Source organism: Pinus tabuliformis, chromosome J (assembly GCF_031772625.1).
Source record: "Pinus tabuliformis cultivar Carrire ecotype Pingquan chromosome J, CPIR1, whole genome shotgun sequence".
Taxonomy (NCBI): Eukaryota; Viridiplantae; Streptophyta; class Pinopsida; order Pinales; family Pinaceae; genus Pinus; species Pinus tabuliformis.
The window spans coordinates 1,092,851,114-1,092,867,164 of NC_142295.1; the positions used below are offsets into that span (position 1 = coordinate 1,092,851,114).

General features: G+C 37.4%; 1 protein-coding gene across 1 annotated transcript; it reads left to right on the forward strand.

Moving 5' to 3' along the window:
• Window positions 1-3,317: 3,317 nt before the first annotated feature.
• On the forward strand, window positions 3,318-7,407 carry LOC149230840 (actin-like). The gene is made up of 5 exons (XM_089379062.1): window positions 3,318-3,850; window positions 5,596-5,675; window positions 5,821-6,214; window positions 6,336-6,949; window positions 7,075-7,407. The coding sequence occupies exons 2-5, from the start codon at window positions 5,619-5,621 to the stop codon at window positions 7,138-7,140; spliced, it is 1,131 nt and encodes a 376-aa protein (XP_089235188.1). The 5' UTR covers window positions 3,318-3,850; window positions 5,596-5,618; the 3' UTR covers window positions 7,141-7,407.
• The last annotated feature ends 8,644 nt before the right edge of the window (window positions 7,408-16,051 follow it).

Consider the following 16,051-nt stretch of genomic DNA (forward strand, 5'->3'; position numbering starts at 1 on the left):
CAAAATAACGAAGGATTCTCATTGCAAAAACAGACATGGATGTGCCTTTTATCTCTCTTCCAAATGGATGTGTGGCACAATATGATTGGTTTTGATAAGGGATGCGTGGTGGAAAAAGATTGGTTCTAATAAAGCCACATGGAATATGACGTCAGTGTGGCATGGCAGGACAATGGTGTAGGTTTTAACCCCGTATAGAAATTACCTGCATACGAATTCTAAAAACATAAAATAACAATGGCGAGAGCATAACATATAAAACAAATATACACAGAGATTTTCCCTTGGATCCCAAAACCGGGACTACCAGATTGATTTTTCATTATATTCCTTTCAATGTTACAATACATATATATACATGCTAAAGCATCCATAAACCCCAATCCATTAACCCTGGATTAGAACATAACTGTAGTTCCCTTGACCGGATCTAGAAAATACCATGGATCGAAAACCATCACGCCCAAAACAATGTGTGAAATACATGCACAAAACCATAGGTAGGTCCACCCACCTAATATAGGGTCCAATTTTTTTTTTTCCAGGGCACTACCCCAAACCCTGTAGAAGGGACTCCCCAACAGGGGGGGTTGCCGCACCCCCCCTTGACCCCCCCACTACGCCCGACGCAACAAAGGGGGGAGGTCCGCACCCCCTTTAACCCCCCGACTTAACTACTGGGGCTAGTCATGGAAAGAATATAACACAACCCAACAGGTGGACACGTGGCAGGCAGTTTTGGCATTTTCAGAGCCCCAAGGGGGGAAAACAGGGTGACACCAATTACAAGATGCCACGTGGCAATGAATGACGTAATAGACCGAAGATCGATGTTCAGAGGTTGAGGCATGTTGTTGCATGAAAGTAAAATCTTGGATTGAAATCCTCCGATTAAGGGGCTCTGATATGGGGGCTGGCCCACGGTCACAAAGAAGGAAAGACGTGAGGCTGAGAACCAAGGGCGATCACAATCATTGATTGCATATTGGTGTTTTGCAACATGTGCCATTTCAAAAGTTCTGATAGAGGGGCTCCGATATTGGGCTGGCACGCGATTATTAAGACTCAAAGAACCTTGGGCTTAAAGCATTTAACAAAGGAAAATAACGCCTGTTGCGATATTGTCAAAGCATATTGGTGGTTGGAGGTCCATAGCATAGTTCAGAGTTTTAAAGTTTAGATATTTGGTTATTATTATATAGGACCAATGTTATATGTATCAGAAATTTCTAAAAGAATTCTTGTGATGTTATAACTCTGATATAACTCTAGCGGATTCGTTATTCCATTAAATTATTTTCGATTACTATATCGGGTCCAAAACCAAATCGACAATTGGAGGATTAAGCCATATCGACGATTTAACATATATGGCATTTCAAAAATTTTGATATGACAGTGGATGCGATATTTCGATTGCCCTGCATGTAGTTGGAGGTCCATATCGCATATCAAAAATTGACGAATCAGAGGGGTGACAACTTTCAAATTTTGTGATATTGCGAAGTTGCAATATAAAAGTACCGAGAATGTTAAACTGTCGGGGAAACGACGAAACAAAATAACAAAGGATTTTCATTGCAAAACCAGACATGGGCATGCCTTTTCTCTCTCTTCCAAATGGACGTGTGGCACAATATGATTGGTTCTGATAAGGGACGCGTGGTGGACAGAGATTGGTTTCGATAAATCCACATGGCATATGATGTTAGCATGGTGTGGCGGGACGATGGACACGTGGCAGGCAGTTTCAACATTTTCAGGGCCCTAAGGGGGGCAAAACGGGTGACACGTGTCACCAATTACAAGGTGCCACATGGCAGTGAATGACGTAATAGACCAGAGATTAGCGTTTAGAGGTTGAGGCATGTTGTTGCATCAAAGTAAAATCTTGGATTGAAATCCTCCGATTAAGGGGCTGGCCCACGGTCACAAAGAAGGAAAGACGCGAGGCTAAGAACCAAGGGCGATTGCAATCACCGATCACATATCGACGTTTTGCAACATGTGCCATTTCAAAAGTTTTGATAGAGGGGCTCTGATATTGGGCTGACGCGCAGTTATTAAGACTCAAAGAACCTTGGGCTTAAAGCATTTAACAAAGGAAAATAGCGCCCGTTGCAATATGCGATATTGTCAAAGCTACTAGTGTTAAAGTGGTAGGGAGGGTTGATTACAAGTTAACAAAGAAATTCTCGGCAAAACCAGAGAAGGACAAGGTCTTTTCTCTCTCCTCAAAGGGACACGTGGCAGATAAAGGTTGGTTCTAATAAAGGACAAGTGTTGAAAAGCGATAAGCTACATGGCATAGGGTGAACTTCCTGCAAAACCATTAAAAGAAGGTTTAATTATTATAGCAGCGGCCCCATATGGAAGTGACAAGTGGCAAGGGCCGTGTGGTATGGAGAGAAATGCGGCAAGGGCCAAGCACCAAAGAGCTCATCCTATTAGAGATCGACAATCGAAACCCGCGAACATCACACTGTCGAAATGGTATATTCCTTGAAGGCTGACGAATCTGCTACAGTATCATAAGCATGAACCTCACCATAAAAAGCCTATCGACTTAATTATAGAAATTGATTTATTGATTTTGCATTGATTAAAATTTAATTTTAATTTTTTGTTTTAACGGTAATGTTTTATATTAATAAAATATATATATATATATATTTTTTAAATTATTGAAATTGATTTTCTGCTATGGTATTGATGAAGAGATTTGATTGAGATTACTTTTTCAAGATTTGAAATATTATTAATCAATTAGAAATAAAACCCCAGCTTTGGCCCACTTGAGTTTCTTGCTTAGGAATCTTAGCTTTTCTTCCTTTTCAATTCAAAAATTATTGAAGCCAAAAAAGCAAACAAAAGAAACTTTACATGGGTGTGCATTGTGGCTTTTCTAGGATCATGGGTGTGCATTGTGACTTTTCTTGGATCCATCTATGGGTTCTATTCAAACTTTCAAGCTCAAAGTAAACAACCATGCCACTCATTTTTATACACTATTTTAATTTTTAATTATAAATATATTTTTAAGCACACACCAACACTCATTTTTATACCTTAATTTAATTTTTAAAATATATAATTAAAAAATTATATCCAGAACGCAAACCATTTTCCTATGCACTTTTTGTTAAAACAACACTCAATTTTTTTTGATGTAAAGAACACCTCACCTATGCAAGACAATTAAAAAAATTAATATCATACGTGGCAAATAGGATTCCTTTTTAAGCTAAAAAGAAAGAGTGCTTTTATAATATATGCACATCTTTTCCATGGGAGCAGGAAAAGCACCCCAAGTTTTTCTTAATTAACTCAGCCCGCCCCACCAGTGGGCAGCACCCCACTTCTCAGGTTGCAAAGAGTACTTCACCTCCATGGAGCAATCCAAACCTAATGTCATGCGTGGCAAATAGGACTCCCCTTTAACGGACAACGAAACACCCTTGACAATGTGGACACCCATTTATCAATGCCTCTAACTTTACCGCGTTTTTTCGCACCTATAAAAGCATCTCCACCTTTAAACCTCTCCTCTGCAATAAGTACAGAATCAGTGGAGAAGTTAGGTACAGTGGCCAAAAGAGCGATCGGTACAAACCCTACAAAACCTAGCAGCTATCATTCCTCGGGCCCATTTTCCATATCTGGATATCTGGCTGGTGGCCGTTGGCATCGCATAGGGATCCAGACCATCGGCGGGCCATCGCTACAGCCTAGAAGTTGAGTATCCAATTTCAGAATTTTATTTCTATCTCTGCTCTCCTGCCATTTCGGCCAGAGTCGAATTTTGCAAGGCTCGTTTGATTCAGCGCGGCTTTCGATATTTTCTGCAAAGGTAAGGCACCGTCGTGAAGAATTCTTCAGTTTTTTCGTATTTTGCATTTTTTCATGGCCGCATTTGGTTCAGAGTTGGAATTACTTTTGTTTTCATGCTTTTTTTTTTTTGAGATTTTTGTTTTCATGTATTTAGCGAAACTATTAAATTTTTATTAGTCATCTAAAATAATACCTCTGCAGATTTTATTTGTTTTCCATTTTAAATTTTTTCCCTGCGACTTTGTTTTGGAATGCGAAGCGTCTCTGTATAAGCGATTTATTCTCTACATTGAGAGGTCATTTGGAGAACATAAAATTTTGATTATTGAAGGCAAGATATTCTTCATATTCTTGTTTTTAGTTTTTCCCTCTGCAGCGTTTATCCCAGAATGCGTGAGTATTTTAGAGAAATTTTGTTCTTTGTATTTAGAGGTCTCAATGCCCTGAATTTGGTGAGAAATGTTGAATTTTATATTATTCTTTTGAATTTAGCGGTCTTGGTATGAACACCACTGGGTTGCGAATCGCCATTGAAGTTCCCGAAGGTGTTTTGTTTTTGTGTAAGCTGCTTATTTCTCTAATGTCATTATTTGGAAAATTGCTTATGTCGAGAATTTTCATCTCATGTTGAACCGCTTTTCCGTATTTTTTTATTTTGGCGACATTCGGCGGATTTATTTTTACTTTTATAAAGATTGATTGTTTTTCCCCTTTCTCCTGGAATTTGTCTGATGAGGCCTGCTGAAGTTCGATGTTGAACCTTCGCAGACTGTTACTCAATATTTGTTTATTTTGGCGGAGATTTTCAGGTTTATTTCATTTGTTGTAAAGATCGATTGATGTCCCTGTTTTTCTTCGAACGCGTCTGATTGTGACGCCCGCCAAAAGCTGAATATTCTTTGTTGTTGTTGTTTTTCTGTGGAGCTAGTGGTTTGTCTCAGATTTGCATTTTTCTTTTTTGTTGAAGTTTTATTAATTTGCTATCAAAGCTTTATAGCTTATTAAAATTGATCAGTTATTGGAACATCTATGATCAACCAAATGTGCTGTTTGTTCGTATCCATCGTTTTAATGTTGGCGGTCTTATTCATGGATGGGGATTAATCATCTCTGCTACCATCTAGTGAGACTCGCACGTTTACTTAGCTTCATCTTTGTGTTTCCTATCCAGCTTACATTTAAGAAATCCTAGCCGTTCATAGATTATAACATCTGCTCCAAGCAGGTCACTTGATGATCGATCTTCAAGGCATCTGATCCAGTGCCCTTCAACTCGGGTATTCCAACCTTGGGTTTCTCTTGCCAGGTCATTATAACAAAATGTTGGAGTTGCTTCAATGCCGAAACCTACCTGAATGCTTGCGAACCCTTTCCCCTTTCCCCTTTTGCACTTTTCCTTATTTCTCCGCAGGTGCACAGCCTTTGTTGTTTCTGTTTTGTATGCGCTGCAGGGTCAAAGATTTTCAGCCTGATGGTTTGCTGCAAGAGTGAAGTTATTTAAATATTTGGCAGTCAGAGTTTTGTGTGATTGGCTAAAGATTGATTCCCTGCATATTAATCTGATCATTAGTAATAGCCTATTAGATGATATCTTTATTACTTCTGTATAAAAAGACGGGGAACTCTTGGTAGTCCGCACTTGGAGTAGTCTAGAGTCTTGCAATGGTTTATTGTTAAATGGCAACAATAGTCTAGCTTCGTATTAGTGCTGAAGAAGACCTTTTATGTACAGTTTAATCTTATTTGATGCTTAATTTTGTGTAGTTTACTTTTCATTTAGTGGAAAAATGGCCGAAGAGGGTATCCAGCCTCTTGTATGCGATAATGGGTCTGGCATGGTTAAGGTGAGTAACAGATCCATGCTATGGATATGGCATGGCTAACTTCGTTTTCTTTTCAGATGATCTCTTTTGGATTCTCTCGAAGTCTGGTTTTATAAAACTAAAAAAGTATATACTGTTTATCTTCCATACATGTGTAACGTATCAGGCTGGATTTGCCGGGGATGATGCCCCTCGAGCAGTTTTTCCTAGCATTGTTGGTAGACCGAGGCATACTGGTGTTATGGTTGGCATGGGGCAGAAGGATGCTTATGTTGGAGATGAAGCTCAGTCAAAGCGAGGCATTCTAACTCTTAAATATCCGATTGATCATGGTATTGTGACCAATTGGGATGACATGGAGAAGATATGGCATCATACATTTTACAATGAACTCCGAGTTGCCCCAGAGGAGCATCCTGTTCTTCTCACTGAGGCTCCCCTTAATCCCAAGGCAAACCGAGAAAAGATGACACAGATAATGTTTGAAACATTTAATGTGCCTGCCATGTATGTTGCAATTCAGGCAGTGCTTTCTTTATATGCAAGTGGGCGCACAACTGGTGTGTATTTTGGTCACTCTGTTTGCACGGTGAAGATTTTAATGTTTGTGATGCCGATTAATATTTTATAATTAAACTGTGCACAATACTGTCTATTCATATTTTTCTCCTTATGTTTCAGGGATTGTACTGGACTCTGGGGATGGTGTTACACACACTGTTCCAATTTATGAGGGTTATGCTTTACCTCATGCCATTTTGAGGCTAGATCTTGCAGGGCGTGATCTAACAGATGCACTGATGAAAATTCTGACTGAGCGCGGCTACTCTTTTACCACAACGGCAGAGCGCGAGATTGTTCGAGACATGAAGGAGAAGCTAGCCTACGTTGCCTTGGACTTCGAACAGGAGCTTGAGACTGCAAAAACCAGCCCTTCTTTGGAGAAGAGCTATGAGCTTCCCGATGGTCAGGTAATCACCATTGGAGCTGAGAGGTTCAGATGTGCCGAAGTCCTCTTCCAGCCAGCGTTAATAGGAATGGAAGCGGCCGGCATCCATGAGACCACCTACAACTCTATTATGAAGTGTGATGTGGACATTCGTAAAGATTTGTATGGAAATATTGTCCTAAGTGGTGGTTCAACAATGTTCCCTGGAATCGTTGATCGAATGAGCAAGGAAATCACTGCACTTGCTCCAAGCAGCATGAAGATTAAGGTTGTAGCACCTCCTGAAAGGAAGTACAACGTTTGGATAGGAGGGTCTATTTTGGCCTCCTTGAGTACATTTCAGCAGGTATATAAACTAATCCTATAATTGAGAGAACATAATCTTCCTGATCCATTTTTTCAATTTAGGTCGATAAATTTTGAAATTTCTTTCCTTTCCTCATCTATCACTGTAATTTGATTGTCTTGCAGATGTGGATTGCAAAATCAGAGTATGATGAATCTGGTCCATCAATTGTGCACAGGAAGTGCTTCTAGAGTGTGTTGTATATTTGGATTTTCTACTCTGAATGAGGATTTTCTACATCTACAGTGATTGTTGTCAGTACCTTAGTGATCTGAGGTTTGTAAAGAAGGCACATATCTACTTAGTTATGCTTGTAGTATATTCTGTATTGCTAGTGTCAAGTTTTGTAATAACATTTGACTAGATTTCATGAGTTGCTGGTGAAGGGATGTGTTACACAAAGATATTATGTATTAGTAGTAAAGATGCTTTTCATCGACTAATTTTTAAAATTTTCACCATCATCTGTGATTTCTGCCTGATAAGAGGATCAGGCTTCCTGTTTTGGTGGAACAGTTCTTACAGTTCAATGGTTCGGGATATGTGGATTCGACCGCATCGCTCTAGGGAATTTGTTGACCAGCAGTTAAAAGATGCATTTTTAAAAGCATACTATGTGGCTGAAGTAGTCAATGACACAATAATCTAACTTTTCTTTCAGATGTTAAGACATCACATCGGAAGAAATTACACATCTTTAATACCAAACACTTTATTTTGTGATTTCAACGTGGTAGGTATGACATCCTACGTTTTTTTTCATTTTTTCTGAGTTGGATAGAGTGTAAGATCAATTTACATCAATATGTTTATTAGATATTATGATTTAAAGTGATATATTTATTAAATGTTATGATTTAAATTGTTTTATCATTATGGTTTTGTCAATTATTTATATTTAAATATTATAAATATATATATATATATATATATATATATATATATATATATATATATATCAATTAATTATATTTTTTTGTCAATTAATTTTATATATATATATATATATATATATATATATTCCCTTTTCAATTAATTATATTTTTCAAAATAATAATAGTATGTTAATTATTTGATAAAAATATATATTAAATTAGGATTTAAAGTGTTTAGGGTTCCATTGGGTGATGTCATGCAATAAGTGATTGTTTCTATTTGAGTGATTTAGCTAGTGGGGCAAAGTTGTCACTCCAAAAAGTTAGAATGAAGCTTTGTGGAATGAGATAATTAAACTACCTCTTGGTGTAAAGGTTGTTTTAAGGAATTAGGACCCTTGAATTGATCAAGAAATGTTAGGCTAGAATTAATCATAATATGTGTGGTAGTATCTTTAGAAAAAAATGATTGGACTGATTTTGAGTAGGGGGTGAGTGGGTTTACACAAAAAGGCTTATTGAAGAGTTATATAGATGTGACTAGTGTGCCATTTTATATATGGAGAGATAAGTAGGCGGTAATAGGGCGAATGGGTCCATAAAAAATGACTTATGAAAACGGATAACACTATGATCAACATAAAGTGAGGAACCTATTGAGATAGCTTCCTTAAGTGTGATGGTAGGACCACATTATACTCTTGGTTGAATAATATTGCATTGATAGAATGCCCAAATTTTGAATATTGAAGATTGTCTAGGAATTTTGTAGCATGAATGCAAGAAGTATGGTTTCGAAGGAATAAATGTGCATAATTTCAATATTGTTTTTGATTGGCAACAAGGAGTAGGGACACGGGATTGCACTATGCTATGGCTCTCTGATATATTTGCAGGGTCCAATGGTAGTACTCGACCCAATATCTCATGGCTTTAACTAAGGAGGGTTGACTCTACCCTTAACTATATTACTTGATTATTTCAATACACGAGAGTATTCATTTTGAGTGTTGTTCTTGGTGCCACTATAGCAATGTGGTGGTAAAGCAATTGATAAGACTAGTTTCAAGATACCTATAAGACTTCTAATATACCTAAGTGAATGTAGAAGTGAATTTATGTACATAGGTTGTCTGGTGTGGTATTTCTTGAAGGGGTACCACTAGTGGTTACAAGGGTTTTCAATAAAGTGAAATCTCATGTAGTTCGTGTGTGGATGCTTTCTCCTACCATAGGTTTACCCATTTAGCACTAGATATTTGTGTTCTTTATATACGTTAGTGTTAGACCAAAGATCACATCGAGAGGGTGGGGCAGGAGGGGGGGCTGGGTGGGACCCATTCTTGTGATTCAACAACACTCATGGTTACTCCTCGACCAAGAACCACATTCACAATGTGATCTAGTTTGGTTCCAATTCTAGTGGAACCAATAAGAGCAATACTTTGACCTCCACTATCAGAATTTCAACCTTCGCTATATCATAACCAAAATTTAAACTCCGCCTCCGCTATATAGGCGGACAACAATCTGGACTTCTTAAGGGTCAACATGGCTCATCATATTTAAAATAAATTGAGAACAATGTCCACAAACTCAAACCAACATATCCCACCTCGGAACTCAGAACCAATTATTACCCCTTATCCTTTTTGAGATTTCAATATATCATCTTTGGAGCCCACAAACGTGTGTATATACAGAGTCATGTGGTCTCAGGGCTTAAGTGGGTCAACCATGGGTCGATGTTTACCCCTACACATTTGGAGATTAAAACTGTGTGACTACCCCATGTAATCAATGGGTTGGCCTTTGTTGACCCAACAACAATAAGATTTAGCCCATACGACCATCCCATGAGACCCGAACCTTAGGGGTCCTTGGCCATTAGATTGATGGTGTTAGCATGATGTCATGCTACTAAATGGTAGTTGTTGATAGGTGCCATGTGTCACTTTTTTTTCTTTCACCAATTAAAACGTGCCAATTTTACTTGCCACATGGAAGCCATTCGTACTGTCATGCCATCTTGTTCTTGTCATGATGATGATGTGTCATGCCACATCATCACCATGTCATATTTATTGCCACATCATTTGTTTCCATGTCGTTGCTACGCCATCTACTTTGACCAACCAAAATTTGCCCCATGTCAAGGTTGCCACGTCACAATTAACTATGTAGGGGAGCTACATGGCATCCAACTGAAGGGTCCATGTGTCACTATGGGACTGGGCCAGAATGGAGGGCGGACCCTAGTTAAACCTTGGGCACATTGACATTTAATTTGTCATTCAATTCTTTATCTGACCACTGGATTCATCAAATCTGATTAAATTTGCTCAATTTTAAATTGAGTTAAATAATGTGCATGTTGAAACACAATCTATATTTCATTTCATTATATGATTATTGGATCAATTGGATTTGTGCACAGTTGCATGACCTTTAATGGCGTTAAACATTGTACAGGTTAAGGTGCTATTCGTCATCAATCTACTAAGGAACCTTGATTCGCTCTTGAACATGTGTGATGCTTAACGAATTTAGGGTTTTGTGGGTTTTGCCCCATAGTTTAGGATTTTTACTCAATGCTGATTTTCATAGTGTGATATATCGTTGGAAAGGTCTTGGAGAGGACTATCCAACCATACCATTCATGGACTCAATTAGACATCACAAATTTGAAAAAAAAAACTCAATAAAATTCAAACCTTTTTTTACTTTACTTGATTAGGGCATTTGAGAAACCAAACTATCATATTGCTTGCTTTGATTCATGAATGGCAATGATGCTTCCTTAGACATCCCCTTTGACATCAATGACATTAGTTTTCATCAATAACACTATGTGCAAAAATCTCCCCCTTTTTCATTGATGGAAACACCACCAGACATTGATGGTCATTAATGGCAATGGATCAAACTCCCCTTGACATGCTACTGGTGACTCCCCCAGACTAGCTGTGAATATTCTTCTTACTTTCTCTTCTTCAATGTCTTCCTTGTCAATGTTTGCATTCTCTACCCCTTTGACACCAATGGAAAAGAGACATGGTTGCCTACCAATGCTTCCACGATTGTGTGTGGACCTGATCCTATTGTAAATGGAGTCTCGCCATGAGACCATGCTACCTTTGTGCATAAGCTCTTCACTTTTAAGTGCCTGTAAATGGTCTATAACTGTTCCTAAACTTTCTTATGGACTTGATAAAAGCAATCTCCCCCTAAGAACATGCTTCCTGTTATGAGAATCTCCCCTTGAGAATATGCTTCTTATTGTGAGAATCTCCCCCTATCAATATGCTTCCTTCTTCGTGGAAAGACTTCCTGTTATGTATATATTCCTTCTGTATCTTCAAGGTCTCTTCTTGATTGGCTACAAGTGCCAATATCCATCCTTGAGATGTTGGATCAAGTGTTGTTGTTTTATCGCTTGTTCCAATGGTGGAATTGCTCCCCCTGTGCATAAACTCTATATACATGTTATCATACTGATACCATCATACACTACATGTGAGTAAGCTGAGAAACATCAAGCGTGAGTTATCGACTCCAAAGGACCCTGATCTATTCTATCAATAACTACTTCCTTGTTGCCTTGGTTCATCCTTTTTTTCTCCTCCATACTTGTGTCCATTCTCTTCATGTCTTTGAATTCAAGTTCCACATCATCCATATCCATAACATCTTCATGCTTCTTAGGGTTGATCTCTTTTTAGAGGGAGCATTCCAATTCGTCTTATGTATTCAAATCCTGTTCTTGTCATGATTGCAACCTTTGACAGAATAATCTTTGAACATATTAATTAGGAAGAACTTCAAATAGTAGAATCATGGATTTTACCTTAGGGCACATAACCGATCAACAACTCATATCAATGCCTTCAACACTCTAGGCAAGTTCATGATGTTCATTTTCTGGCTCAACATGTTTTCTTCTCCAAACACTAGTGTGATTTTCTCCTTACCTGGAAGAAACATTTTCTTCCCTGATTTGCTTAGATAACCTCTTCATGTTGCATTCTCGTGCAATGTGACCAAGATTGTGACATTTAAAGCATTATTTATTGCAATACCCAAATCCTTCATTGCAAATGAATTTGCCAAATTTCTTTTGAGCACATTTATTTCCCACATGTTAGAACCTCAACAAGCATGTCATCTACATACAATAGAAATATAATATAACTTCCATTATTTTTTTTTATGATAAACACAACGGTCATAGTGACATCTAGTATAACCCTGTTCATACATAAACCTGTCAAATTTTAGATACCACTATCTTGGACCCTGTTTTAAGCCATAGAGGCTCTTCTTCAATTTGCACACTAATTTTTCTTTCCCTTTGACCTCATTCCCTTGTGGCTGCTGCATATATATTTCTTCCTCCAAATCCCCATGGAGAAAGGTTGTCTTCACATCTAACTGCGCAAGATGCAAGTCTTCTACTTCTACTAGACTTAAAATAATTCTGGTTGAAGTCATTTTAACAATAGGAGAAAAAATTTCATCAAAGTCTATACCTTTCTTTTGTGCAAACCCCTTCACTACAAGTCTAGCTTTATACTTGTGTTTACCTCCATCTTCTTCCTTCAACCTGTAAACCCATTTATTCTGCAATGTTGTTTTACTTGCAGGAACTTGACTAGGCATTATTTATTGTAGCTTTAGTTGCTACTAAAGCCAGTTGGATTTTGTCTGCCTGCAAACTTTTTCTTCTGGGCGTTTGATAATGACCTTTATAATAATTTATGTGATAGGCTTTTCAATCCCTAGCTTTATGTGATAGGCTTCTTGAAAACATCAACATAACTTCCTAAAGTAGCAACACTTCCAATCTTCTTCTAACTTTCTTTGTGATTTGGCTTTTGGAGAATGCCAACTTTGTGTTCAAACCTTTCTACAAATTCTACCTTTGGAGACTTGGAGCTTGATTCTTCTTTGCATGCAGACAAACCTATATAACCAATATCTATTTTATCAAATGGTGGTCTCTAATAGCTAAAAATGCCGTCTAATACTTGCGATCTTTTCAAGTTCTTGTTGAGCCTGTCAACTTCAACCCTTAAGGAAATAACTTCTTCTTCAAGCTCCTCACATTCTTATTCTTTCTTCATCATCTAGATATTCATTACTTCTTCCATTCTTTTTGCTTCTTCAAGTTGGGATTTCAAGGAGATGATTTCTTCTTCAATTTTTCTTTCTTGTTGACCAAACTCTATTTCAAGTTTGTTCAAGTCCTCAAATCTTTCCTTAAGATGACTTATCAAAATCTCTTCTCTCTTTCTTGCTTCTTTCACCTCGATCTTTAAGTGACCAACTTCTTCTTCTGCTTTGATAAGTTTGTGATTCTTCTCTTCAAATTCTTGCATTTTGTCTTCCAGCTGTTTCACCAATGCATCCTCATTTCTTTATATTCTTCCAATGTGATTTTAGAGAAGTAGCATCATAGTCCCCAGTTTTCAAGAGTTCTTATCACCCTTTTCTTTCATTCATCATTTGATTGTGACTTTTTCTATCTTATGTCTCAAGGAAATATTCTCAACTTTTACAGTTTCACAATGGTCTTCTGCTTCTTTCAGCTTGCTAGTGCCACACTTCTTCCATCCTCCTTGCTTCTTCTAGATGGGCATTCATGACTGCTTTTTCTTGATCTTGGTTTTCATATTTATTCAATAGCTACTTCTGCTCCTTATTCATATTTATGAGACTCCTTATTTCTTCTAGAGCGGAGGCAAGATTGTCATGAACATATTTTTGTGACATTACCTTCTTCAACACCATAAGTTCATCTTCACAATTTTGTAACTGATCCATCAAGGCAACTTCAACTTTTATTGCATCTTCTAATTGAAGCTTCACTTCTTCAATTTTTCTTTCGGCTCCTTCCTTTGTGGATTTGACCTCAATTTGATGGGGGCATATTCTTCATTATCTATAATAGGACATGGACACAAAAGTATAGTGACCTTCATTACAACAATATGCAATACTTGGTTCTTCCTTTTGAATTTTTTTGGTATTCGTGACCATGAAGAAGATATCTTCTTTGGAATTTGATGTATTGCTTGCATAATCACAATTGTTCCTCTACTGAGACAAATTATTCTTATTCTTCCCTTTATTGGTCATAGCTCCTTTGCTACCTTCTAGTAGTAACTGTTCTTGAAGGACCATGCTCTGATAACACTTGTTAGACCAAATATCACACTGAGAGGGGGGGTGTCAATCAGTGTAATGAAAATCTCATCATTTCAAAACATTTCATTAATAAATAATCATGTAGTAGTATACCATAACAATTTACATCATAATAATAAATGAAACCATGCATCAAGAAGTCATTATCACATCAACATAAGAGGACACACATTTTTACGTGGAAACCCTTGCGGGAGAACAAAAAATTATTCTTCTTCTTCAATCCACTTACATAGATTTGTAGGCACCGACTTGCTAGAGGCAACCACCCCCAAGATGTGCAAGCTTCGACTTTCTCTAAGCTTAAACCTGATTGAGGCACCAACCTTATTCAACCAGTGTGGACCACTTTTAAATTTTTTTAGACTAGATCCACAATCATCAAAATCAATGTCTTGTCATAAATACGATCATATCAACACTGTAATAACTTACACGTCATCATGCAACAATATGTTAAACAATATGTTCACATATCATCTTTCCCATAACCTGTTTTGATCATGCGTACAACACTTGTTCATAAGCCTGCAACGTGTAGCATTCTGAAAAACACAATGTTGCTTTATGACATAAAAAAGGCATCTTCATGACTCTCCATAACCCCTAGATCAATCACAAAGAAATTCTCCCATCTCCCCTTTTTTGGAATTTAATTTGGCTTTAGAATGACCCTAGAAATGATAGAAAACTATATAAAAAATTAAATGTTCGACAAAATGGCCCTTTTAGGGTGAATTCTATAGAATAGCCCCTTTCTGGTAATGATTCTACAAAATGTAATCTTCTAACCTCTTAACTATTTGACAAAACGTAAAATTGCGAGAAAAAATAAATTTAAAACCTCATGAGCGACCAAATTTGAACCCAAAACCTTTGATGTATAATGCAAATGCATTACCAATTGTGTTGTAAGTTGCTTCTTGTAATACCAACTAAATAGAGTCCTTTTGTTATCAGACCAGTGATTTGACTGTAAAAGAGGGTGGGACCCGTTCCCCTGATCCAACTCCACTCATGGTTACTCCTCTATTGAGAACCACATCCACAATGCGATCTAGATCTAGTTCCAATTCGAGTGGAAGCATGTCCCATACAACAAAACTCCATCCTCAATGAACTATCACCAACGAACCAGAAAAATGAAAACGAAACCAAAGTTCAATGCTTTCCAACAAATCATTATCACCAATAAGCCAGGGCTACAAAACCAAAACAATGAAAAAAGTTATATATATATATATATATATATATATATACAAGCAAGGGTTGAGTTCAACTTTGGCCTCCACTATCGAACTTCCAACCTCCACTATATCATAACCAAAAGTTAATCTTTTCCTTTGTTATATATAGCCAGACAATGATCATAACTTCATGTTGCAGATAAATTAAGGTCAATATGCCTTGTCATATTTAAAAGAAAACGAGAACAATGTTGACAAACTCAATCTAACATATCCACCTCTGAACTCAAAACTAATGATTTTTATCCAACCACATAACTTGTATTACTCATCCTTTTCGAGAGTTCACTATGTCATCTTTGGAGCCCACGAACTTCTGTATATATGCATAGTCATGTGGTCTTAAGGATTAAGCGGGTCAACATTTACGTTTGCACATATGGAGATTAAAACCATGTGACCGCCCCATATAACCAATGAATCAACCTTTGTTGACCTAGTGTTGTAGCTGCTACAACAACACCCAAAATTTTCAGCCTAACACCTAAATTTTGGGCCCCCCTATGCTTTTCGAGGTTTCAATGGTTATGTCTATGTCTCAAATTGATCAAATCCTTCAGTGACCTAGCTACCATCAAATCCTATGGGAGTTCATACTTCCATGATGCATATTGTTTATATCCACCACTGCTTTATTTTGGGTTATCTTCTTTATGAATGCAATAGGGTTTGGGAGATTACTATTTTAGTGATGCACTTTTAAAGATTTATGTCTCCATGACATGCATTGCAATTCACAAGCCATATATTTATATTGTAGGAGTGAGCATGAA

Excerpts from the sequence above, each read along its gene's own strand:
- LOC149230840 (XM_089379062.1), top strand. The coding sequence starts at position 5,619 with ATGGCCGAAGAGGGTATCCAGCCTCTTGTATGCGATAATGGGTCTGGC. Across the intron at positions 6,215-6,335 it reads TGCAAGTGGGCGCACAACTG|GGATTGTACTGGACTCTGGG; the intron begins GTGTGTATTTTG and ends CTTATGTTTCAG. Across the intron at positions 6,950-7,074 it reads CCTTGAGTACATTTCAGCAG|ATGTGGATTGCAAAATCAGA; the intron begins GTATATAAACTA and ends ATTGTCTTGCAG.